This window comes from Balaenoptera borealis (assembly GCF_965194805.1).
Source record: "Balaenoptera borealis genome assembly, chromosome: 5".
Taxonomy (NCBI): domain Eukaryota; kingdom Metazoa; phylum Chordata; class Mammalia; order Artiodactyla; family Balaenopteridae; genus Balaenoptera; species Balaenoptera borealis.
In genome coordinates, this window is record NC_138862.1 from 125,195,368 (window position 1) to 125,222,096 (window position 26,729).

The 26,729-nt window shown below is 45.7% G+C and overlaps 1 protein-coding gene across 1 annotated transcript in view; it reads right to left on the minus strand.

Annotated features, from left to right (window-relative positions):
• CLSTN2 (calsyntenin 2) overlaps positions 1 to 26,729 on the minus strand; it is a 657,417-nt gene that overhangs the window by 26,318 nt on the left and 604,370 nt on the right. Inside the window, exons 9-10 of the mRNA XM_082392369.1 lie at positions 21,367 to 21,529; positions 4,438 to 4,604 (exon numbers count right to left, since the gene is read on the minus strand). Coding sequence (XP_082248495.1) covers positions 4,438 to 4,604; positions 21,367 to 21,529 — 330 coding nt within the window. The remainder of the gene's footprint in view (positions 1 to 4,437; positions 4,605 to 21,366; positions 21,530 to 26,729) is intronic.

The following is a 26,729-nucleotide window of genomic DNA, read 5'->3' on the forward strand; positions in this document are numbered from 1 at the left end:
CTAAATATACCACTTAAGTTTCCATGTATTTTGCGCTCTCCCCGTCCCTGCCAACCCCTGCTGTAGCAGTCTTTTGGTGCTTTTGCTGTCTGTCTGTCTGTCTGTTTGCCCCCCGCAGCAGACTGTGAGCACCTCGAGGGCAAGGTCCACTGACTTTTTTCAGCATCCAGAGGGTCCAGTACACGACAAGCATGAGACAAGATGATGCCCCCTGCAGAGAAGGCCAATCTCCGAGCTGTGCACGAGGGCTGAACAGGAAAATCAAGCAATTCATCCAGAAGGATGGACTGGGCAGCAACCCGTGGCACCAGCAGAGGGCACTCCCACTGAAGCCTCCTAGGGAGAGGACGGGTTAGGGAATGTGTTGGACCTCTAGTGAATACCCAAGTCTGGCTGCCAGAGCATCCCAAAGACTGCCACAGGGCTTGAGGTGGGCACTGGCTAGCCATTAACATGGTTCTTGCAGGATCAATTAAGCCCTCCACTAGAATAGGTTTTGCTTGTATGTTTCTGTTGTCTTTCGTGGCATGACTGAGAGTCGGTCTCTGGTTTTGCGGGACACAGGGTGGTATTGGCATTTCCACAGAGGCAGGAGATGGCTTCCTGGGGACCTAGCAAAAGGTGACAGCACTCACTCTCCTTGGAAAGCTGGGCTGTAGCCAAAGTGGTTCCTTTCTTTGAACCAAGAAGCGGTTAGACAGATGGTCTTAGCAGAATGGTCAGCTGTCTTGAAGAGTCAGGCTGGGACACCGGTGAAGTCCCTGCTGAAAGTCCTGGTCTGTTCCTCGAGGACAGGCTGGCCGTGGCCCTCCAGGCACCTCGCCCCCCCTGCCAGCTCCTCTGGGCTGGGACAGATGAAGATTCCCTGCAATAGAGGCTCTTCTGTTGCAACTGTCACCCAGGCTTACTTTTCAAAAGAAGCTGGGGCATCAGCAATGCCAAGTGCAAGGTCAGCCCAGCAGGAGAAGGGAACTGTGATTTGTTGAGAGCCTAGATATCAGGTTTTCTAGGGGAGATCTGTATCTGTATCTATATCTATATCTATGTATCTATATCTATATATCTCATCTCTATGTGTATCTTTGCTAATCTGATATATAAATATATGTAAGGATATATAAAATATATATATGTTATTCAATTCTTACATCACTACAAAATAATACTAAGTCCATTTTACACACGAGGAAATTGGGGCTTAAAGGATTAAAGTACCTTGCCCAAGGTCACCCAGGTCATGAATATCCGTACTGTGCTTTGAACCTAGGAGGGTTTTGTCCCAAAGTTCTTGCTCTTTCCCCCTCTTCCACACTAGAGATGACAATTTGGCAGGGATGACACTATGAAAATCAGAAGTGTGCATTCTTCAGGAATGTGGCGATTCCACAGTGTCTCGTATGGATACATAACAGCAGCCACTTGGATCATGTAATGATTCCAGATATGCTGGAGAAATAGCCGGAAATATGCATGATCCAGGGGAAAACAAGTGAGAAGAGGAACCCGTGTGGGACCCTGTGAGTAGACGGGATGTTTCTTTAATCACGGCAGGCCCTCACTTTTTTGGACTAGCCAGAGGGGAGGGAGGAGGCCAGGAGCCAGTAGAGAAAATACTAGTCATTATTCAAAAAAGAAATAGGGACAAAGGAGGAAAGGCAGGTAGGAAGCAGTTTTAATAATTTTCAAGAATGCCTTCTAATCTGAGTTGTGGCGGAAAGAGCCTAGACTTATTTTGGCCAAGTCCCTGAGCCCCAACCTCCTTATTTCTGAAATAGGGTCATAATATTTAATTTGTTGTGAGGAGTAGGGATAATGAGCTTAAACTAGCCCCCAGTGAGTGCACCGTAACATCACGTGTGTTATCATTAACTTCTCATACGGTGAACCAGTTCTTGCCCGCCGCACCCTAAGGATGGGAAAGGATCATTTGCAGTGACTGGTTCTGAGCAGGTGGTATTCTAAAGAGTCAGATGTGCCTCCTCCACTCCCCACGGCTCTGGGTGCCACTTCATTTAGCACTTCCTCTTTCACAGGGCAGGACCGCTATGTAGGAATTGCTATGGTTCTTAATTTATAGTTCTAAGAATGTGTGGCTTTTAAGTCCAGCATCTTTGGTTTATTTGTTTTGTGGTGCTTGGAATCCTGCAACTGTGGCCCCATGGGATGGTCCAGAGCAGAGAAGATTCACGCAGAGGCAGGGAGCAAATCCAGAATCAGAGAGGGGACAGATTCTGGATCTGTTGGAGGACAGATTTCACTGGCTTGACAAAACACTGAGAGAATAATACAAACAGTAGACCAAGGGTCAAACCCCAGGCTCTGCTTGTGAGGATATCTGTATGAAATGTGCCATGAGGGGCTTGCCTGGGCCAGCTGCCATGAAGTTGACAGGTGGAATGCTGGCCTTTGCAGTACAGGCGGTCTTGTGAGTTTCCTTCAGACAGGTGATTAGCAATCGAGAGCACTTGTGTGTATGTGTTTCTTGCATGTTAAACAATATGTTCTGGAAAGTCATTCATGCTTTCCCCTGCCTGTGTACTCCTCCCACCTTCCCCCTCTGACCAGGGCTCCAGGGTGAGCATTCTGAACCCCACGCCTGTCCAGATCATGCTCCCTTGCATGGAGCCCTTCAATGGTTGCTTGTTGCCAACAGAAAAAAAAAGTAAATACCAGACATTAACAAGGCCCCATGACCTGGCCTCTGCCTACGTCTCTGGCCCCACTTTCTAGCTTTCCTCCTGCAATTTGGGCACTTGTAACACTGGCTTTCTGCCTAGAGTGACCGCCCTGCCCTCTCCCCTGCCACCCACTGCCTGCCCTTTTCCTGGTTGGCTCTTACCCATCCTGAACAATACGCTCAGACTTCTCCTCCTCCAAGAGCCTTCCCTCACCGCTGTTGCTCCAGGTTCTGAAGCTCTGGAGCAGAACTGCCTGCGATCACATTCTGGCTCTGCTCCTCACTCACTCTGGGATCCTTGGCAACTTGCCTTTCCCTTCCAGGCCTTCCATTCCTCATGTGCAAAATGGGAAGATTCATGGTACATTTATCATAGGTTGTTCTGGGGCTTAAGTGAGTTAAACCCATAAAGGTTTTAGAACAGTGCCTGGTACCCAGGAGACCCTCAGTAAATGTCAGCGCTCGTAATCATTGGAGCACTGGATTACAGGTGTCTGCTTGGGCCACTGAGTGCCCCAAAGACACTAATCTTGGAACATTCATTTTCGTGTCCCTCTCCCCAGCCCAGAACCAAATGATACGGGTGTCCGCGGAATGTTTGCTGAAGTGACTGCAACGTGAAGTCGAGGCATGATTTGCCCAGATCACTGGTTCCTCCAAGGCCAGCCCAAGTCAGAGCCTCACAAGCAGTAGGCCACTGAGAGCGTAAATGAGAGGGCCCTCTGTTGGAGGGGTGACCCCTGTCCAGGATAGGCAGGCCTGGGGTGGGGAGGCCGGGCAGCTCCATGGGCAGTGCTGAGTGGGGACGGATGGGAGGTGGTGGGAAACCTCTGTTCTGGTCACTCCTTCCTTGGGAAAACTTCATAGCCGCTGGGGCCTCATGGGGCTGTCCTGTGTCCCTGGAGACAGAGGGTGGGCTGCCCTTACTCCCAGAGAGGAGGCCAAGGGGCTGCCTGCTGTCACTGGGGTCCGCTATGATGGAGCGGGGCTGTGATGATGTTTACCCTCTTCTTTGCTCAGGACCCCGAGGCCTGATGCGGGCAGGCGCTCCTCGGTCCAGGTGAGGCCAGATCTATCCCTGCCCATCGTGGGCGGGGAGGTGCTCAATGAGGACAGTCAGCCACATCCTGCCCCCGTCAGGAGGAGCTTTTCTCAAAATGCAGCTTGGATTCCCTTGGATCACTTGAAGAGTTTTATTTTGTGTGGATGACAAAATCGTGAATCTGTTCATATTCCTTCTGGCAGCCAGACATTGCCTGGAGCCCAATCTGGGCCTCAACAACATAAGACCCAGTGACCTCTGCATCTGCTTTCTAATTCCACCCACCCCGGGGTGACCTTCCTTTGTAATTAGTAGTTTCCATGGTCCAAACTTTTAATCCTACTTTTCTGTATTTCTGAAAGTTAATGCTTGCATGCTCCTTCAGTTCCTTTGGGCAAATAAACAACAAAGCAACCCACCAACCCAGGAAACAATGAAACATAACAACTCCCTCCAGGTAGACATTGAACGTGTGCCTGCTTTTGTGCACTGAACTGATCACACTCGAGGGCTTCATCTAGGAATTTCAGGAGACGGCGCAGAGTCTGTTGTGCGGTCACGGTCCCGAATCTCCCTGCTGTGGCAGCACCTTTGCCGTGGTACCAGCTCAGTGTGACGTGGCAGGAAATGACTCTGCTTCCAGGATTGCACTGGTGTTTAGCAGCCTTTGCCTCACAAAGCACTGTCTCACCGGGCGCGATGCTGGCTCCTTCCTTACCTTTATTCCTTGGCCCAGGCTTTCCAGGGAATTGATATCCAGCCCTTCCTTGCAGGCCTGCAGGCAGGAAATCACCTTCTGACTGTCCATTTTGCCAGGGCGGATGGTGAGACTGGCCAGGCTGCCGTGGAAGAATTGAGCAAAGCGCGGCTTGGTGACTTCTCCTCCTAAAAGAGAAAGAAGCATCATTATTTGCCCTGCGGACACTGGGTAGGAAACGTCGCTTCAAGGCGCCATCTGGCTGGGGAGCCAAGAACACAGTGGCTGCATCCCCTAAACCCGAGCTTTTCCTTCCAAGTGGTGAGCGCAGAGTTGTGAAGCCCCGAGTCTCAAGAGGATGGTATTGGCCGCCAAGACCTTGACCTTGGCATTCCTCCAGGTGCACCTATTTAGGAGTCTGGAATTCCTGAATTTAAAACATTTACTTTCAGAGGCACGGGATGTCTTAAAAGACAGGAAGGGCCTACAGAGTAAAAGTAGGAGAGGGAGAATCGACCAGTGACGAAAGACGTGCTGTGTGCCAGGCTGTCTTCTGGGGACTGCCCCTGAGCGAGCCTGCAAAGAAGGGATCATTGTTTCCAACTGACAGATGAAGAACCCCGGGACACAGAAAGGTTGAGGGACTTGCCCCAGGACACACAGCTAAATGCTGGAGCTGGTACTCTACTGGTGTGTGTGACTGCAGAGCTGGCATTTGCTCTCCTGTATTCATTCCACAGAGAGGCTGGCATGCGATTGAGGGGTCCTAAAAGCCCCAGGTCCCTGGGTTCTGACTCTCTCACAGTGAGTTGATTTCACATCTGCTCAGATCCAGGTTCTCTGGCATATAAGGGCTTCCTTGATTCTGTTCTACCTCTGACCTTCTTCTCGTCACCTAAGAGTTTTTTACTGTTCCCTCTACTGGTTGTGCTGAGTCCTGTCTGAGCCCAGGTTGGCTCTTCTGCGTGTGAAATTGTTCAACGCGGCTTGTGTTCCAAAGGCAGCCTGGAAGCCACCTCTTGACATTTTTCTCCCTCGTTTCCTTAAAATAAAAGCCCCACCAAGGTCCATTGGAAGCCTCACCTCCTCCACGAGGCTCTCCCCACTGACTTCATTGAGCACAGACCCCTTCCATCCCTGCGCAGCTTATGTCAATGATCTTAGTCTTGATCTTGCACTTCTGTTTGTTCAGAGGTAGCTGCATGTACAGGAAAGATGGATCTGGGTGGAAATCCAGCTTTGCTAATTCCCTGAGGAGCTTCTATTGCCTCTCTGAGCCTCCACTTGCTTGTAGGGGACACTGCTGGGTTTTGCCTCCTGGTTCTCCTGCGCTGTCTCAGCAGTGGCCCCCATCCGTGTGCTCCATGAGAAACCTGTGAACAGCTTTCCCCAGCATCTGGAGGTCAGGTTCCTGGAAGGTTCTGCCAGAGTAACACCACAGCGATTTCTCTGCCCTGCAGTGAACCACGCTGTGTCAGCAAAGTCTGGACCTCTGCCTGGGTGGCAGAGGGCTCTCCACAGGGTGCTGTTTCTCAGCCCTAGGGAGGGTGGGTGTCCTGATAACTGCATTCCTATAGTCTTCAGAGTTATCTCTACTTAGCAGCTAATCCTTCATTATTCTAATACGCTGTTATAGTTAATAATTTTTTATATTTCCTTGTTGAAATTACTGTGTGGTTTCTCTCTCCTGACTGGGTCCAGACTGATACACCCTCTAGGTTTGCACACATATATATTTGCTCACACCCGTTCCTCTCACACTGAGATACCACCTCCAGACTGCTCAGATCAGGCAGATCCCACTGGTTCTTCAAGGCCCCTTAAGCGCCCTGCCTACCTTGCCCTCTCCCTGCTCTGAGCCTGGAACACAATAGTTCATTTTAATGCACCCTCACAGCTCAGCGTTGTTAGTTAATGTATGTGTGCTTTATGTCTTCAATAGCCTATAAGGGGTGGTTCTTGACTTCGGCTACACATTTTAATCACCTGGGGATATTTAAAAAGATAAACTGACCCTGGTGAGGGGTCCCACCCCCAGAGATTGTGACCTAACTGGTGTGGGGAGTTTTTTTAAAAAATTGAAGTATAGTTGATTTACAACGTTGTGTTAGTTTCAGTTATATGGCACAGGTTCTTTTCCCCTATAAGTTATTACAAAATATTGAATATAGTATAGTTCCCTGTGCTATACAGTAGGTCCTTGTCGGTTATCTATTTTCTATATAGTAGTATGCATATGTTAATCCCAACTTTCTATTTATCCCTCAACCCTGCTCTTTCCCCTTTGGTAACCATAAGCTTGTTTTCTATGTCTGTGAATCTCTTTCTGTTTTGTAAATAAGTTCATTTGTATCTATTTTTTTTTTAGATTCCACACATAAGTGATTTTATAATATTTGTCTTTCTCTGTCTGACTTACTTCACTTAGTATGATCATCTCTAGGTCCACTCATGTTCCTGCAAAATGGCATTATTTCATTCTTTTTGATGGCTGAGTAATATTCCACTCTGTATATATACCACATCTTCTCTATCCGTTCCTCTGTCTATCTCTTTCGGGTGAATCAAACATGAAGTCAAGGTTAAGGACCATTGGGCTATACACTTCTTGAGGCCAGGCTTCTGCATACTACTTGAGTCAGCTCTCTCCTTTATGCCATCCACAGGCTTACTCTTGCCCCTCTCCATACGCTGCTAGAATTTATTGTTTAAGTCTGTCTCCTGGATGGCAGGGAATACTCATGCAGGATTCATTGTAATGAGGACAATACTGAACAGGTATTAGGGCCTGAGGGCTGCCTCAGGCACTTTGCACAAGTTGGCTCATTTATCCCTCTCAATAACATGGGCCCCTGTCCCTGTGTCATCAAGCATCTTGCACCCTGCCTGGCACACAGCAGATACTTCATAATTGTTTGCTGAATTGAAGAAGATGGTCCAGCAGAGTAGTAGACCTGTGGTGTCTCTCCAGCATCCATCTCACTCCTGTCCTCTTGCAATGGCAGCCCTGAGGTTTGGGGGGTTTACTTGAGTTCCAGGGATGGACTATGTTTAGTCAAAGGTAATCAGGTTATTCCGTCTCCATTGCTCCAGGGACTGAATGAGGCATGTACTTGGGACCCCTCGTACCAAGGTGAAGCCAATCAGCATCTGGCATCCAAAAAGCCATAGGAGTTGCTCTAGGGATAATCATAAGACCAAATTTAAGCCAGTGAGATGAGCAGAGAAATGGACTGGCAGCCTCTGAGAAAAGAGCTTCCACCTTCTCTCTAGAAAGTTTCTGGAAGCTACTCTTGCTCTCTTTCCCTGGAGATCATTATGTGAAGATAGAAGGCTGAGAGCGGCTGCAGCCACCCTGCAAGCAGACCAGGGACAACCAAGGCAATTCCTGGAGGGGGCGGAGCCAGGAGAGTAGACCAGGCTGAGCGAACCCTGAGCAGACCTCCTCACTGCTTTACCACGGGGTGTCCTCAGCTCTGGCAGCCAATCATCCATCTTTACAGCTTAAGCTGCTTTAACTCAGACCGTTGTTACTTGACACCCAGAGCATCTTCACATTGGAAATGAAAGGAGAAGCTTCTATTGAAGTGATCAGTCCACAGATTTGGCTTTGAGGGATGACCTGAGGTGGCCATGGTTTTGGGGATGGGGGAGCCAATGTGGGGTCTTTGGATTTAGGCCCTCAAAGCCCTCATGGATAAGGCGCTCCTCACAGCTATTAGCATGTCCCTGCCCTAGTAAAGGGACACTTCTGTTGACCTGCAGGAAGAAGCGTGTGACCCTGGGTCTGAGTGGTAGAGCTGCCACTCTCCAAGGCATCCAGGTGGTCATCCGTTCCCCACCTTGTCCCCCACTTGGAGCAGCAGATCCAACAACAGCTCTCAATTACTGGCATGAACTATGTGCCCAATGCTGTTGAATCTTCATCAAACTCTTGGGAGGTAGGTACTTATTCTTTTTATTTATTTATTTATTATTTTACATCCTTATTGGAGTATAATTGCTTTACAATGTTGTGTTAGTTTCTGCTGTATGACAAAGTGAATCAGCTCTATGTATACATGTATCCTCATATCCCCTCCCTCTTGCACCTCCCTCCCACCCTCCTATACCACCCCTCTAGGTGGACACAGAGCACCGAGCTGATCTCCCTGTGCTATGCGGCTGCTTCCCACTAGCTATCTATTTTACATTTGGTAGCGTATATATGTCCATGTCACTCTCTCATTTTGTCCCAGCTTATCCTTCCCCCTCCCCGTATCCTCAAGCCCATTCTCTAGTAGGTCTGCATCTTTATTCCCGTCTTGCCCCTAGGTTCTTCATGACCATTTTTTTGGTTTGTTTTTTAGATTCCATATATATGTGTTAGCATACGGTATTTGTTTTTCTCTTTCTGACTTACTTCACTCTGTATGACAGTCTCTAGGTCCATCCACCTCACTACAAATAACTCAATTTCATTTCTTTTTATGGCTGAGTAATATTCCATTGTATATATGTACCACATTTTCTGTATCCATTCATCTGTCAATGGACACTTAGGTTGCTTCCATGTTCTGGCTATTGTAAGTAGAGCTGCAGTGAACATTGTGGTACATGACTCTTTCTGAATTATGGTTTTCTCAGGGTATATGCCCAGTAGTGGGAATGCTGGGTCATATGGTAATTCTAATTTTAGTTTTTTAAAGAACCTCCATACTGTCCTCTATAGTGGCTGTATCAATTTACATTCCCACCAACAGTGCAAGAGGGTTCCCTTTTCTCCACACCCTCTCTAGCATTGATTGTTTGTAGACTTTTTGATGATGGCCATTCTGACCGGTGTGAGGTGATACATCATTATGGTTTTTATTTGCATTTCTCTAATGATTAGTGATGTTGAGCATCCTTTCATGTGTTTGTTGGCAATCTGTATATCTTCTTTGGAGAAGTGTCTATTTAAGTCTTCCGCCCATTTTTAGATTGGGTTGTTTGTTTTTTTTCATATTGAGTTGCATGAGCTGCTTGTATATTTTGGAGATTAATCCTTTGTCAGTTGCTTCGTTTGCAAATATTTTCTCCCATTCTGAGGGTTGTCTTTTCATCTTGTTTATGGTTTCCTTTGCTGTGCAAAAAGCTTTTAAGTTTCATTAGGTCCCATTTGTTTATTTTTGTTTTAATTCCCATTTGTCTAGGAGGTGGGTCAAAAAGTATCTTGCTGTGATTCATGTCATAGGTTGTTCTGCCTATGTTTTCCTCTAAGAGTTTTTTTGTTTCTGGCTTTCCATTTAGGTCTTTAATCCATTTTGAGTTTATTTTTGTGTATGGTGTTAGGAAGTGTTCTAATTTCATTCTTTTACATGTAGCTGTCAGGTTTTCCCAGCACTACTTATTGAAGAGGCTGTCTTTTCTCCATTGTATATCCTTGCCTCCTTTGTCAAAGATAAGGTGACCATATGTACGTGGGTTTATCTCTGGGCTTTCTATCCTGTTCCATTGATCTATATTTCTGTTTTTGTGCCAGTACCATGCTATCTTGATTACTGTAGCTTTGTATTATAATCTGAAGTTAGGGAGCCTGATTCCTCCGGTAGGTACTTATTCTATAGTTACAGAGGAAACTTGGGCTTACAGGAGAAAGTAGCCAAGGGCACATGAACAGGAATTGGTGAAATGTGGGCTCTAGAGAGTGAGTTCATCCATCTGTGCTCAGGACCAGCTGGGCATCCTAGTGGTACTGGGCAGCCCAGTCTAGAATACGGCTGGGAGAGAGCCGCTGTGGTCTGCCATCCAGGGCACCTCAACTGCTCACTCAGCAGCTCCATCCTTAAAGACTACACTCTGTGACTCTCCTGGATGCCAAGACATCTTCCTACACGGTATTTTCGTTCAGCAAATATCCATATTTCCTATTTTTGACTCAAGAATCCCAGATCTGTGATGCACTCTGTTTATTAGTGATGCAGCTCCAGGAAAGCAATTCTATTAGCATTTTGCAACAGGAGGCCAGCAGAAATTGAAAATATATTTGCACTCAGAGGTGGTTGTGATGTAGGATTTTAAAAAAATAATGGATACATTGAAAAATCGCTTTCTATTTCATATCTAGGGTGTCTGCACACGCCACATGGCTCCCCTGCTAACATTTAGACATACACATGCTTGTGAATTATTTTAAGAAAAGAAAATAACCTGATTTCTAATACAAAGAACCTTCTCTAAATATTTGCAAACACAATTTTGGATTCCTGAGGTTAGATCTGCACACATTTTTAAAGTGTTTTCTGTTTGCCTAGCCTTCTGTTTGATTCAGTTGATTATAAGATGGAATTGTGTTCCCTAGGAGCTCACATTTAGTTGGGAGAATAGACACTGGAAAAGTAAAATAAAAATATGAGTAAATTTCCAGTACAGCAGATGTTCTAAGGCAGTGCCTGATTAATTTCCAAACACGTGATTTAGACAATGTGTCCAACAGATCAGAGGGGAAATAAAATAACATACATGGTTTAGTATTAGGTCCCTAAAACATGGCAAATTCTTTCATATACTACTTTATTTAATGCTTAAGTGGCAGGATAGTACTTTTGAGATCATAGCCTCTCTTCTTCTTTATTTTTTTCTGAAGCCACAATTTTTAATAAAAGAATTCCAAAATCAAACCTGGCCTTCTGGGCCATTATGAAGAAATATTCATCAAGTGAATAAGAATATGCCTCTCTTCTTCTGATTTCTCCCATCTTACCCTCCACTTAAACGCACCTCTGCCTTGTGATTGCTGCAGGGAGGGTTGTGACGGGAGAAGAGCAAATGGGGCTTGAAGCTGAATCTCTTCCTCATTTTCATTTGTAGAATCCTAAACCTTTAGGAGGGTGGGGAAGATGTGGGTATCTTCAACATCTGGGGAAAAATAGAGGAAGAAAATCTGCCTTCCCCCAGTCTAGGAAATGATACCCCAGAGTGGCGGGTGGCAGGGAAGGGGTGGGGGGATAAGATGAAAGAGATGCAGAGTGAGGGCACCTGAGGCCCACCACCTGGGCTGAGCCCTGGAAGGGGTGTGTGATATTGGGAGGGAATGCCAGCCTGGCACATCTGGACAGATGGACCATGGATGGTTTCACAGAGAGCATGAGAAGCAGCAGAGGTATTTCTGTGCCCCTAAGTAAGGCAAGGGAATACAGAGAGCACTGATGGCCCTAAAGGACCATTAATGACTGAGGACCAAAGAGATGGGCACTATTTCAGTGGATACTTGCATGGAAAGATGACTGGAGGCCCCTTGACACCCTAGCGCCTTATATAATACAGCCCCCTGAAATCAGCTGGCACCCTAAGGAAATGGGAGAATTCCAAATTTGTCAAGGTTAAATCTCCTCCACTCAGAAGAGGGGCTTGAAATGAAACTAAGACGGATGTGGAAAAACTACTTTTTTTTTTGTGAATCCAGATTCTTACCTGCTAAACATACAACTCCTTTTACAGATGACGTTTTCAAAGCTAGGTAACTGGCCTAATGCCCTACGGGCAGAAGTTAGTGAAATTCTGATTCAAACTCAGGTCTTGCTTGCTCCCAAGCCTTTGACCTGCACGCCATAAAATACATATGGCTGGGAGGGTTCAAGCAACATTTCTTGGAGGATGTCATAATTGGGGTGCTTCAGAAAGATGGGGACAGGTTGGGACTGACACAAGGCTGGGGGAGAATGTCCAATTACACTGGGTTCTGTAGACACTGAATGATTTCAGCAGCAAGTCCCAATGATTTGTGTCAAGTTTGCTGGGAAACACAGTTGTCCTGAAAAATAATAGTATTTAGCAAGTGTGATTTAACGTCGCCTGTGTTATTCTGAGTCAGAGTTTGCATTGGGAATGAATTCCCCCTCAGCTTTCTTTCCACTGAGAGGTGAGCCCATCAACTGTTCACGTAGCTTTAGAATCAGTCATGTTCACCTTCCTCTGAGTAAAAGATCTGTGTCGTGTGAACGTACTAAGTCTCTACGTAGCTTTAGAATCAGTCATGTTCACCTTCCTCTGAGTAAAAGATCTGTGTCGTGTGAACGTACTAAGTCTCTACGTAGCTTTAGAATCAGTCATGTTCACCTTCCTCTGAGTAAAAGATCTGTGTCGTGTGAATGTACTAAATCTCTTCCCCTTGCAAAGTGTATGTGGATGCTGCTGGTCTTTTTTTTTTTTTTCTTTCCCTGCTGTTATTCCCACAGCTATTTAGTCTGAGAAACCCATGGAAAGTAGTGGGGGCCACGTACCCTCTTGCTTGAGTTGGAGGCTGCTCTGTGCATGGTTTGTTGATGGGGACACTCCTCAATGAACACAATTTCATGGATGGTTGCATATCAATTTTGAGCAATGCAAATGGTGAGACCATCTGAAATCTTGCTTTCTCTCATTTCCTCATTTCAGTGCTGGAGACACACACGGAACGCAAAGACTAAGTGAAGTGTGTAATAGACCCCCATAAGCTGCGGCTTTTAAAACTGTCCACGCAACCCCGGGGGTTGAACTGTATTTGCAGGGACTTGTGGACAGGGACACTCTGCCATCAGGGCTGGCCATGACACATTCTCAGCAGGCTTTCTCGATCCTTTGATTTTTATGTCTCCCTCCCTCCAGCCTTTCCAGCAAACATTTACATGGCATGTTCTAAGTGAGTGAAACATATGACTTATGGGATGACCACAAAAGTCATTACTCTGGGGTTGGGGACCTAAGTTGATGGAGTTAGAAGGGCCCTCATATATCACCCAGGATGGCCCCTCCACTCTCCAGGACCACGGAGGCAAGACACAGTCCTCAAAGACTCAGAGCAGATGAGCAGCAGTAGTGAGGGTCTGGAATTCTCTTCTGATTCCAAACTCAACCCTCCCATTAAATCATAATGCCCGATGGGCCAGTGGTTATCTTTAGCCGCAGCTTGATTTTGTCTGATCTGTGGGAAAAATGCCCAAGGAGTTTGGGTAAATGGTTTGACCCCAGATTCCAGAATCCTCTGGTCTTCCTTACTTGGCTGTGAAACACCATCTGACTTTACATGTCCCTAGAAGCAGAGGTGGTGTAGCAGCATAATTAAGGGTGAGGGCTCTGGGTGGCACAGACCTGGGTGCAAATCCAAGCTCTAGGTGACCTTTCCCAAGGTCCTTATGTTCTCTGAGTCTTAGTTTCCTCGCAAAATGGGGATAATAATCACAGCCACACCATAGGGTTGTTAAACAGAAGACAAGCCAGAGCTGAGCACAGTGCAGGAACTCAAAATTGGCCGCTAGTTCTGGTGACAGCAAGAACCAAGGGACTCTGAAATGAGATGATGTCACGTGAGTTTTCTGTCTCTTTCTTCAGTGGCCTTCTCTTGTTTTTTTCTCCCCACTCTGGTGTGCCTCTCAGAGAAGTTAAAATGACACTGTTTTTACTCTAAGACCCTTGTCAAATTTTCTAATTAATATAACTTTCAGAATAAGATTCAATCTTAAAATTGTAACTCAGTTATACTATGTTTCCACACATGAATGCCTGAAGTTTAAAGCTGATTTCATCTGTGTTGTCTTTAAACCAATATACCCTCATGTCAAATGAACTCCAGGTCCTAGAATCATCTTTTCTTGATTTTTTAATACAGACAATGCAAAGAGACACCCTGTTAGTCATCCCTGTGTGTCAGACCATGAACCATATGCCTTTGTCAAAACAAACTCAAAAATGGGGTATAATTCAATAAACATTAATTATTGACCTTCTCCAGGACATGAAGTAGGAGGAAAGAGAAGGGGAGGAGAATCTGTGAGAGCAGATAGTCCTTACTTTCTGCAAACTCATGCCCTAGTAGCAGGTGGAGATCTGCATTAATAACTCCAATGAGATGTTTCCCAAACAGTGCTCCAAGAACACTATTCCACAAAGAGTGAGTTCCGTAGTGGAATACGATTGAGAAACATAGGTTAAGTAATGTCAAACTGATTGGTTTCTTGGCGGGCTTTTGAGAGCTTTGAATAAGCAAATGTGCATTGTGACTCTTCAATGTGGTGCTGTGGGGATGGTTTATGCAGTTTCCCAAACTGGACCTTGGCCTCCTTGAGGAACCTGTGGGACCGAGCTTCATGAATCCCTCAGGAAATGCCACTTGGATGTAAAGCGGACTATGCTAGCACGTGCCTCTTTCTCCCAGCAGCAGAGACCCCCAGGGATGCAGAATAATTTCACCACAGACTTTATTAAGAGAATTTGTATTAAATTAGACCAAGCTTATTAAGTGACGGCATGTATTCCAAGTCTCTGAGCTACTTTTAGTGTCTGGCAAAAAAAAAAAAAAAAAAAAAAAAAAAGACCTGAAAATGTACAGCAGATCTCAGGTCCACATGTGGCTCTAATTCCTCTTTGTCTGAGGAACAGATGCTATTGATTATTGCAACCCTCAGGGTTATTTCTGCCTTTTTATTCCTTTTTTGGCCATTCCTGTTCCTTGCCTTGGCTCCTCCCCAAAGCCACAATGGGAGTTCTGTATCAGTCCCTTAACAGGTTCTAATTTTTAGAACCATCCCCTTCTTTATCTTCCACTGCTTTATTTGTTAAGTAGGGGGTAGGACTCAGCCAGACCAGGAGCTAGGGTAGAAAGCCCTCCTCATCCAAGACCAGAGGGTTGCCACCGTCAGGAACGGGCAAAGCTAGACACTCTAGGAAGGTCAAGGTCCAGAGCACTGGAGGAGAGGCCCCAGCAGAGGAAGGGATGAGGTGGTCTCTGGGGACAGAGCCACAAGCAGAGAAGTCTGTGATGAGCTCCCCCAAGAGCAGATGAGGCTCAGGCAGAGGGCAGGGTGGTGCTTACTGGGGTGCATGTCTAGAACTATATTTCTTCAAACATGTTCAGCCACTTCATTAACAGAACTCTTGCCCTGATATCATACAAAATGGATAAAACAGAGTTGCTCTGGTTGTCGTGTTGGGGGAGAGGTGCCCTGGGGTGTCACCTGCTGAGACATCTCTCTGAAACCCCGGGGACTCCCTAAGGCCGTGGTCTGGCACATCAGCAGCCTTCCCGATTCACCCCCATGACAGCTGAGTTACAGGCCCTGGTTGGTTGGGCCCAGTGTAGAGGTCCAGGCACAAAGCAGATGTGATTATACAGTTTTTACCATATATGGATAGAACTTGAGTTTTTGCTGTTAAAAATGGATGAGTAGGGACTCCAAGGAAAAGGACAAATTAATTAGTCTTTTAAACGATCTTCTCCAATGGCGTGACCCAGAGAGTGACAGGGACCTGGTATTTGTCCAAAGGCAGCCGTTTCTGAGTCAGTACAGACTGATCTCGGCCAGGAGAGAGGGTCTGATTCCATCCTCAGAACACTGACACGGAGCACAGAGGTGATGGTCAGGTGGCATGCAGCGGCCACACAGAGGAAGGAGGGCTTTCTTGAAAGGCGAGGTCCATCCTGACTTCAAAAGCCCTTCTCAAGAATTAAAATAGGCTGCCTGCTCTAGGCCGTACTGGCAACATTTCTTAAGTGTAAATGAAGTCTCAATTTTTTTTTTTTAATTACTGGAAAAAATACCAATGAAAATAAAGTTCCACCAATTACTTTGGCTTTCCAATTCACGAACAGGGCACAGTAGGCTAATTGGGGCTGCAGGACACCGCCCAGCCTCAGTGCTGGAGCCAGTTCCCGGGAGCAAGCAGCTGCTAGCACATTATTTTCTATCATTGTTAAACCCCGACTGGAAATTTCACAAATGGGAACCAGTTCCCTTGCCAACCTCAAAAGTACTTGAAAAACTCCCCACGATTACAGACCCAAAGGGGTTCGTTCACACAGCGGGCTTACAGCGTGTATATAAGTGGACTTCGGAAGGTTTAGAAACATGCCGAGATAAAGGCTGCATTATAGGTCATCAATTTCACAGTGCCATGTCCTATTGAAAGACCTTTTGATGTCTCCTTCCAAGACAAAAACATGACTCCAGGGAGCATGTAAATATTCATGAGAATCCAAGTTCCTAACAAGGCAAGATGGCGTCCTATGGTCTGGCCTCAACTCCTTATCTCAGCCTCCTCTCAACTCATTCCAGTCCATGCACGTTCCAGTGATAGGGCACCCTGGGCATGCTGACGTCAAGCTTCTCTGCCATGCTATATGCTGTTGCCATCTTTATCTTCCTAGCAAACTCTTTTTCATCCAATAAAGCCCAATTTTAAAGATTTTAAAGGATTTTTCTCTTATGCTGAAAATTCACCAATAGATTATCATTCCCCTCAGGGAAGATACTCAGATCTTCTCCATGCCCAGAAGCCTGGATGATCAGGTTCTCTCCTATACCATCAACCCCATCTTCCAGCACTTGTCTTCTGACTGACTCTTCTCCAGCCTCAGTGACCTTTTTTCTCACCTATAGATGGACCTGGGAGGGCAGGGTGTGTGTGTGAGCATTAGTCCTGGGGAAGGGGAGAAGGTCAGTGCATGCAGGGAGCCACAGGGAAGATGGAATCACAGAGGCCAGAGTGTACCAAGGTCTTGCAGACAATCTGCCATATTGGGTTTAGGTGCAAGGAGCAGAGAAGGAGGTGGAGGAGGCGACCAGCAGATGTTTTCAAATTTACACATTCATTCAACTGAAACATGCCAAGCACACTCCATGGACCCATCACCTAATCCTTGTAATAAGGAGAAGGTATTACTCTAGATAAAAAAAAAAAAAAATAGATGAGAAAGTAGGAGTTCAAGGAAGTTAGGGATTCTGCTGGGTCCACACAGCTAGTAAGTGGCAGGGCTGGAATTTGACTCAAACTCAAATTTTTTTATGACTCCTAAGCCTAAACTCTTTTTTCTTGTTCTGTAGAGGGTCAGTTGAAGGAGTATACAGCAAGAGATTAGCAAAGAGAATACAGAGTTTCTGTGGCGTTTTGATTCCGGAGTTGTCAGATATCTCAGAAGGTAAAGGGTTTATAGCATTTGTATAAATACACATCAGTTCCTGCATTTTCCCAAACACATAATCACATCAACAAGATGACCAATCAGCAACAGTGGCAGCAAGCCACAGTGGAAGGAGAACAGGCTTTGAAGAGTTGAGGTTGGGCAAATCTGATGGGGTGACCTTGGGTAAGCTACCTCACCTCTCAGACCCTCAGTTTCTTTATCCACAAGTGGGGACTCACTAGTGCTTTCTCACAGGACTGTAACATCCATGTACATAAAGGGCCTCCTTGCAACAGTGGCTCTTAAAGTTTCCTCCAGGAAATGACATAAGGCACTTCCACTCACATTTAATTGGCCAAAGCAAGTCACATGGCCACACTTTACTCCAAGGAAGAGTGGTCCTAGCATCTATCTGGGAAGAGGACAGAAATACTCAAACACCCTAGTAACCATTCTTTCTCCCAAATTCTTTTAAAACATTTTTAAAAATATTTATTTATTTATTTTTGCTGCATTGGGTCTTCATTGCTGCGTGCAGGCTTTCTCTAGTTGCGGCGAGCGAGGGCTACTCTTTGTTGTGGTGCACGGGCTTCTCAATGCGGTGACTTCTCTTGTTGTGGAGCACAGGCTCTAGGCACGTGGGCTTCAGTAGTTGTGGCACACGGGCTCTAGAGCCCAGGCTCAGTAGTTGTGGTGCACAGGCTTATTTGCTCCGCGGTATGTGGGATCTTCCTGGACTAGGGCTCGAACCCGTGTCCCCTGTTTTGGTGGGTGCATTCTTAACTACTTTGCCACCAGGGAAGTCCCTCTCACACATTCTTTTAAAATGAACGTATACTTTGGTTTGAAAAGAATTTTTGTGGTATAGATTTTAAATAAATTGTCATCAGGTATAATACTAGAGCTTCTATTTATGGAGTGACAATGTCGTCTTCAGATGTGGCCTAGGTGGATATGGAGGAAGGAATCAACTCCCAGAGAATGGAGTCAAGGATCACAAAGAACATGTCTCAGCCTAGGGCAGGGGCCCTTACAGCATCTGCCCAGAGGAATTTCAGAATTGCTGTGGACCAAAGACTGCTGTGTTTCTCTAACTATTCCTCTTACTTAGTGGAAATGATTTTTGGTTATTCTGCTTCATTCCACTGTTGTATAGTGTGTGTGTGTGTGTGTGTGCGTGCGTGTTTGTGTGCGTGTGCGCATATGGAGGGGGTGATGGCTGTGGCGGTAGCAAATACTTCTTCTTGTTAGTGTGTAGGTCTCCAGATCGAGTGGAGCCACATCTGGGCCAGATATAGAGCCTCCTATGCATCTCAACCCAATGAAAAGATCATCAGGAATCACTCAGAGAACCTGGACATTGAGTTTGGAGCCAGTGACAGGTGGGACTTAGAGGTTGTCTCATTTAGAGAAGGGTGGTTGTGTTTTTAATGTGGGAAGGGCAGTCAAACTAATATCGCTGACTAAGTGGACAGGCCATAGTGTTCATCAGTGTCGTTCATACAATATTTCCAGTTTTTCTTCCAGATATATTGTAAATTTCACTTCCAGGCTTTGTTGGAGTTAGGTGTGGCCATATGACTTGCTTTGGCCAATAAAGTGTGAGTAAAAGTGATTGGTGTCACTTGTAGGCAGAAGCTTTAAGGGCTTGTGCACCATCCATCATGCTTTCTTTTTCTTCTTTCTCAGCGTGCAGCACTGTGGCTGCTCTGTCTGCTTGGGAAAAGCAGAGAGGAACCCCCATTTTTCTGCAGTGAATATGAAGTGAGAATTATTTTAAGTAACTGAGAACTGGGACTTGATTGTCACTGTAGCACAACTTAGCCTATTCTAACTGATCCAAAGAAATCATCTTAATTCTTTATAAAATCACTTTATTTTGGTGGGGCTGGTCTACCCAGTTGGCATGTAACTGGGAAAAAGTGGTTTCAACTGTCCTTGTTAGAGTTGGGGGCAGGTTTCCATTGCAGGCTGGGGTGACAGGGATCCAGATGTGGTCCCTGAGGGTCTCTAGGGAAGAGTAGTGGTAAGGTTCATGGTGAGGACATGACTGGGGCCCCCTTATCTTATGGCAGCATCCAAGCTATGTTCCAAAATATCCACGGGCTGACTGGTGGTGCCCAGCTGGGGCACTGAGCCACACAAGAGGGCCATTGCTCTAGCACAGCTGTGTTCAGTGACTAATGATTCCTGTGCAACCTCTGAATTAGTGCCTTGCTATACTAATTAGTTTCATGGACTCTTGCCAGATGACACAGTCTTCCTTTCCTGTTATCCTGGGGAATTCTGCAATACTGAGGAAGCTCCTATCACGTTCTACTGAAATGTTTGAGAAGCTTTCTACTATCATGTGATGTACGTCAGACTTCAAGTAGGTGACTTCTGCTCAAAAACACACTCTCTCACTCAGGTATAAAAAAGAATGAAATAATGTCATTTGCAGCAACATGGATGGACTTAGAGATTATCACACGTGAAGTAAGCCAGACAGAGAAAGACAAATATCATATGATTCATTTATACGTGGAATCTAAAAAGGAAAGATACAAATGAACTTATATACAAAACAGAAATATACTCACAGACATAGAAAACAGACTTATGGTTACCAAAGGGGAAAGTGGGGAGAGGGATAAATTAGGAGGTTGGGATTAACATATACACACTACTATATATAAAATAGATAAACAACAAGGACCTACTGTATAGCACAGGAAACTATACTCAGTAGTTTGTAATAACCTATAAGGGAAAAGAATCTGAAAAAGAATATATATATACATATGTGTATATATATATATATACATATGTGTATATGTGTGTGTATATATATATATATATATATATATACACATATGTATCTCTGAATCACTTTGCTGTACACCTGAAACTAACCCAACATTGTAAATCAACTATACTCCAATTAAAAAAAAATATACTCTCTTCTGTTGCCTCATTCCTGCTTTGTTTCCTTCCCAGATTTTGTGTCTCTAGTGCTCCCAGGGCTGCACCATTTGCCTTTCTTGTCATCTTCTCTTGCGTGGGGCTGCCCAGAACTCACTCTTAGTCCCAATGCAGAGGGGCCTATGTCTCCCCTAGAGGGAGCCAGCCCTCTGAAGGCTTACTCTTATACCATAATCCACGTTTCCCCTAAGCCCCCATGGCAAATGATCAAGGTCACAGATCTTAATAACTTTCAAAGAATCCATCAACACGAGTTCGAGTCATCTCAAAGTGCTAATCTGCTTATTTGGGGAGCATTTTACTTCCCCTCTGCTCTCCCATTGGTACTTCAAAACACCCCAGCTGCTAAGGGAGCAAAAATAAAGATGCCAACAAATCTGAGTGGGGAATAGAAAGGCTACCTGCATGCTCAGAGTGCTGGTTTTCCTGCTTCCAAAGAGGAGATTAGCCTGGGTGCAGGGACTGGAGGAGAGGCAGCAGCAGAGGAAATGAGGAGGGAGCAGAGACCTTCAAGCGAGAAGGCAACAAGGAGCCTCCATCCCTGGGGAGCAGGGAACGGGCTCAGAGCTTAGCAGAACTTGAGAGTGGCCTCTCATGGCCTTGAACCTATGGACAATCCACCCACCCTCTCCGTCCCACATATTTGTGAGTTCCCGGAATAGAGGGTTGGGGTCTTGGACAGTTTGGTTGGGAATAAAGAGAGATCCTTGGCTCCTGACCTGTGTAGCAATCAACAGAGCCAACTGGCAATTTTGTTATAATATTACACATTGAGCCTTCTTCCTACACAGCCCCAGTTTGAAACCGGATAAGGTTCCAGAACAATAAAAGGCATTAGCAACTCAGAGGCAACCTAAAATTGCTCATGTTGACCTAAAATCAAAATCTGGTCTCAAGCCAAGTGCTTTATTATTATACAAGCTTAGTGCCTGGATTCATCCTTATTTTTATAAGTCCTGTTTTATTAGTAAGGGATAGAAAATTTTCCTGGCTGATTCTCATACCACTTGCTTTGCCCTTTTCTCTGTCAGTACCTTTCATGGACTGTACACAGATGGGCCAGGGAGAAGGTCTGGACTTAGGGTTACCTTGCCAACAAGCGCCGACCGTAAGTTGCATGGCTATGTGAGATGGATGAATGGGCCAATCGTTGGTCACCAGGTATGGTTCATACGTTGCTCCATCCATGTATAAGGTAACCACAGGAAACTCCACATTGATGACATAGTAATGCCATTCTTTGTCACAAATCTAGTGGAAAGAAAGAGAAGCAACACTTAAAATTGAATATGCAATGAAACATCAAACAGACTGTTATTCTAATTATGAAAGAGGGAGAAGAGACCTTTAGATCAACAATGTTTATTGCAAAGAACTCAATGAACATAATGGTTGATATGCACTGAGGTTATAGAAACTCAAATCAAATGTGATGGGGCAAACTACGGAGTAGAGGAACACCTGAGAAGCTAATCATCAGGTGAATATTTGGCTATGGGGAGATTATCTTGGTCACATAATTACCAGCTCTCTAGGCTGGCAAGTTCTTGGTGGACAGGTGGACGTGTCTACTTAAATTTGCTCTGTATGAAATTTTTCTTACTTCTTCAATAGAGAAAGAGTAAAATTGAAATTGTTTTTCTAAGCTCTGGGATGGATGGAGCTATAAAAAGAAAGATGCTAGATTGGAAGTAGAAATGAAGAAGAAGATAGAGAAGGGGCAGAGGAAGGGAAAGAGAAAGAAGAAAATAGAAGAGGAAAAAATGAGGAGTTAGAAAGGATCAAGGAGAAAGCAATGACCATGGGAAGAGGAAGAAGAATGAGTTTCAGAAGAATAGGAACCCCGCCCCCCCCAATTCCTTTGTCTCTATATTAAGGCTTGTCTGAGAAGTTGTTGTAGTCTCACCCTCCCTTCACCCCAAGCAAAACAAATTCTGAGACAGACAGTCTTCCCGAGAGGACTCAGTTTTATCCTTCCTTAGAGTCCCTGGGGAGCTAGAGAAGAACAACAAGTGGGTCCTCCTGGCTGGACTCAGTGCACAGCACTCTTGCACTCATGTCCCCTCACACCTTTTGCACCTATGATTTCTGGTCTTAGGCCTGGGAATGAAAACCTAACCTTAATGGGTGGGCAGAGACATTGGGGACCAGGATAAAGTCACAATTCCTGACCTCAAGATACTCAACTCCCACAGCATGATCCAAAATAGAAACCAATATGGCACGTCTTGGGAAAAGAGATAGGAAGCATAAAAGGTGACAAGGCTGGGGACGGGAGCCCCCTCCCTCCGATCCCCTAAGCAAGTGTCTTGGAAGTCGCATTAGGCTCTCTCTCCTCCCCACTCCCTCTCCCTCAAATCCCTCTGTACCCTGTGGAGTCCACCTCGGAAGTGTCTCTCATCTGCGTCCTCTTGCCTCCATTGCCCCTGCCGTCTGTGGCAGCGGAGACAGATGGGTTCTGCATGAAGGTGACCCCAAGTGAGGACATCAAAATCCTCCCTACACCCTGCTCTGGATTAAATGTGCTGTTTCTCATGAATAGATAACATGAAAAAGGATGCTAAATTATCTTTTCCCTTTCATTCTGGAATAAGATTTTTTCCCCTTAATGTTCTTTTTATACGGTTCTGTCTCATGTCTCAGAAAATTGCTCCTTTTGAAATCCATTAACCTGATAAAGCCTGATGAATATTTTAGGGGCCCTTGGAAGGTTAGCAGGAGGGGTCCAGGCAGATGTCTCCAAAATCCTGTTACACTTCACTGAGTGTACAGCTCAGTACCTGATACATCTCACTAGAGGTCCTAATTCTATTTACACCCACCTTCTGCTTGATGCCTGAGACCAGACACTGGGCTGGGTGCAGGGATCTTGGGGTGGGTCTCTGACCCAGGTGAGGCTGACCTAGGGGTGTAGGTGTGGCACAAAGGAAGCTCTGAAGACACAGTCTAGGGGTGATGAAAGAGTGGGGAACTAAGGAGAGTTCTGAATGAGGAAGCATCTAATCCAAGGAGACCCAATGCACGTTGGACTTGGGGTTTGCCATCACGGATGGCCAGTCAGAACATCCTGGGGATGGTCTCTGAGGCATCAGGAAACCTCTGACCAGTCCCAGGGTGGAGAGTGGACAGATGGCAGTGCCATGACCCTGTCCACACCTCACGCCCTTTGAAATATAAGCAGAACACGAGAGCCAATCAGGCAGCACTGGGGGTCTCCCCTGCCCAGGCCGCCATCACCACTCTTCCAGTGGCCTCCCTCTCGGGCCTGGCTGCTATGTTGAATCCACGCACTCGCTGACTCTACAGCACTCCGCATCTGCCGAAGCTGGATGGAGGCTGGTCCTCTGGCCCGCTTTCTTTCACAACACTTACAGCATTTTTGTAGGACAATACAAAAAAATTCCAAGGAGGAAGCAAAATAAGTCCGTAGCTTAACAGGAGTAGCAACCCCTGTCAACGTTACAATCTTCTCCTAGACATCCCCACATCCTCCAGCTTTTCTGAAATGTGCTCCATGAACAGCAGCCCTTGTGATGTCCCACCTAAAAACAGTGATGCTGAACACCAAGCCTTGGTTTTTGTTTTTGTTTTTTCATTTCCCATGTCATTAGCCTATCCAAGCCTCAAAGTATACACCTGTACACAATTTTTCAACCTTTTCGGAAAACGGAACTTTTCTATTTATAGCATTCCTATAAGCATCCCATGAAACAACAGTTGGGAAAGGTCTATTTGGAACACACTGTACATACAACTTGAAAGTTTGCTTATCTCACTTAACATCAGCATTAAAATGCCTTTACTATCTTCATTTTTAGATGGCTGTATAATATGGATACACTACATTATACTATACTATATTTTATACTTCATTATTCCCTTATTCTCAGGTATTCATTGTGTACCAGCAATTATAAATGATACCACAATGAATTTCTTTTTGCATAAATATTTGTCTGCATTTCTGATTATATCCTTGGAAGAGATTCCTGGAATGAAATTACTGGATCAAACGTTGGAGGTATTTTTGAAGGCTCTCGACATACATCATTCAATTTTTTCCTGCAATAGTTTGTGCTTATTTATGCTCCTGCCACACAGTGTGAGACTGCTTGTGCATTGTACCTTTACCACATTGAGTATTTAAAAAAATAGAAAATCCTGGCAATTTGGAAGGGGAATACGTTTTATCTTATTTTAATATGGGTCACAAAAGATGGCAATATTTATATTTTCCAAGGTCAGAAGGTAGGGCCTTCTGGGAGTGGGGAGCAGCCTGAGCTGACCTAGACGTAGTAAAGATTGAGAGCTTCCCCAGTGAGCTCCTAACTCGGCATCCAAACAGAGGCTGTCAGTCAGACTAGGCTTACTCCTGCAGACTTCTTGCACCAAGTAATCTATGAAGGCAGCTAAAGGAAACGCCTAATTAGGGTTTCATAAATGTGGATCTATGATGAGAAAGAGACCCTCATTAACCCTCTGCAGGGACAAACTGTAACTGAAAAATGATCAAGCCAGGAGGCAGCAAAAATAACTGTGTCAAGGCAATGGCTCCACCATGAAAAGAGGAAATTAGGCAAAGTGACCTTTCCTGGGGGGAGAGAGGAACTTTCATTCCTGATTGTGCATGAATCCCTGGGGAACCCGGCTGGCACCAGGCATGTCCAATGCCGTCCCCAGAGACAGTGCCCAAGCCCTCAGCTGGACCAAAGACACTTTGCCCTCTGGAAACCTGCAGGTGTGTTCCCAGGGTGGCTGGTGGCAGCTGCTGTTTAGCTGGGGAGTGAATCAGAGACCGAGGCCCAGGGACAAATGCTGAGGAAGGGTGGATAGCAGGGACAATGCCAAGGAGGTCTGAGTTGGGAGCAGGCTGGTACTCCAGGGTTGAGTTGGAGACTGGGGAAGCCTCCCATGAGAGGGGAGGAGATCAGGCTGCCCACAAGCTGGTCCAAATGTCCTTGAAAGGGCCATGCTGGAAGTTCTGAGTTGGTTTTCCTAGGAAGTCAGGTATTTTTGAATGCAGTTATTCAATGTGAGATACATTTACCTATGAACCAATGTGCGAGGGAATGTACTAAGGGCTGCTTGGGATGCAGCACTTATCAGATACATGCTTTGCCTGCAAGATTTTCAATCTGGGGCAGGGCATGGTGGTTGTGGTTAGGTATCAAATACACAGAAGACTCAGATGCAATCGGAATTGAGATAAGTCTTACAGACAAGGTGCAAAGCACTGTGAGATCCAGACTTCTGGTTGGGAGAAGGTGGCATTTAGGGTGGCTAAAACTGTTAAGATTTCATTAGGAATAGATGGCAAGGAAAAATTCCAGAAAAATGGAGCAGAAACCTTTTATTCCCTCATTCATCTATCCTTTCAATTGGCAAAGAAGCTACTAGGTTTGGGGCAAGTGGAGATTCACTCATTCACTCAGTCCTATAGACATTTACTAACTGCATATCCTGCTTTTTGAAGAAAAGAAGGCACCTACCCTCATGGAGCTTCCAGTTCAGACACAGAATTGACAGAAAGGTAACAGTTGTGACTCATGTCCACAGATTTGTGCAAGGCACCAGGGTGATGCAGTGGAGGGGTCGGGTGTCTGATTGCACTGGGAGGAGGGAAGGAGCACAGACACAGAGCTTGGAGGGGTCACGTTGGTTTGGGCAAGGTGAGGAGTGGGAGATGAGGCTGCAAGGATAGCTTGAAACTGAGGCCCGAGGACTTGAACAGCTCTTCTTCTGTAGGCAACAGGACTTATGGACGTTTGGGGGCTGGAGGAGGATGGTTGTCATAGCAACAATCAATCTTGGAACATGCTTCTCAATGTCAAAGCAGCTTTTCCTCTTCTTTGTACTATTTAATCCTCACTGCAACCCTATAAAGCAGGAGGACCAGTTCTGTCTTAGGCAGAAAATTATTAGAAAATACAGGGAAAGAAATGACATGGTTTCTAATCTCAAGGCGTTTCTACTGGAAGTTAAGTGAACCACAACCCCATGGTGGGCTTCCCCGCTTGGCCTCTCTTCTTTCCATTCCATACACAACCACGGGCTCATCTTTGCATGCAGACTGCCAAATCAGGATCTTGAGCAGATACTTACCTTCTGAGCAATGGACTCACATGTCAGATTGCCCCTGAATGGTCCACTAGATGTTCCACAGGCACTTCAAACTCACCATGTCCAAAACTGAGCTCTACAGCCCCATGCTCCAGCCCTGCCTGCTCCCTGTTCTGTGTTCCCTGCCTCAGCAAATGTTCCTTTATCCGATCTGTCATCCAAGCATTGCTTTCAACTTCCTCCCTCTGCCCCTCCCTCCAGCTAAGTTACTGCCAAGTTCTGATGATGCTTCTCTTGTCCACTCTCACCTCTTCACACTCACTATTACTCAGAACTTATAATACGTACTAGAGAGGGGAAAGGCTGAGAAAGTGTGTCTGGGACAGGCTGT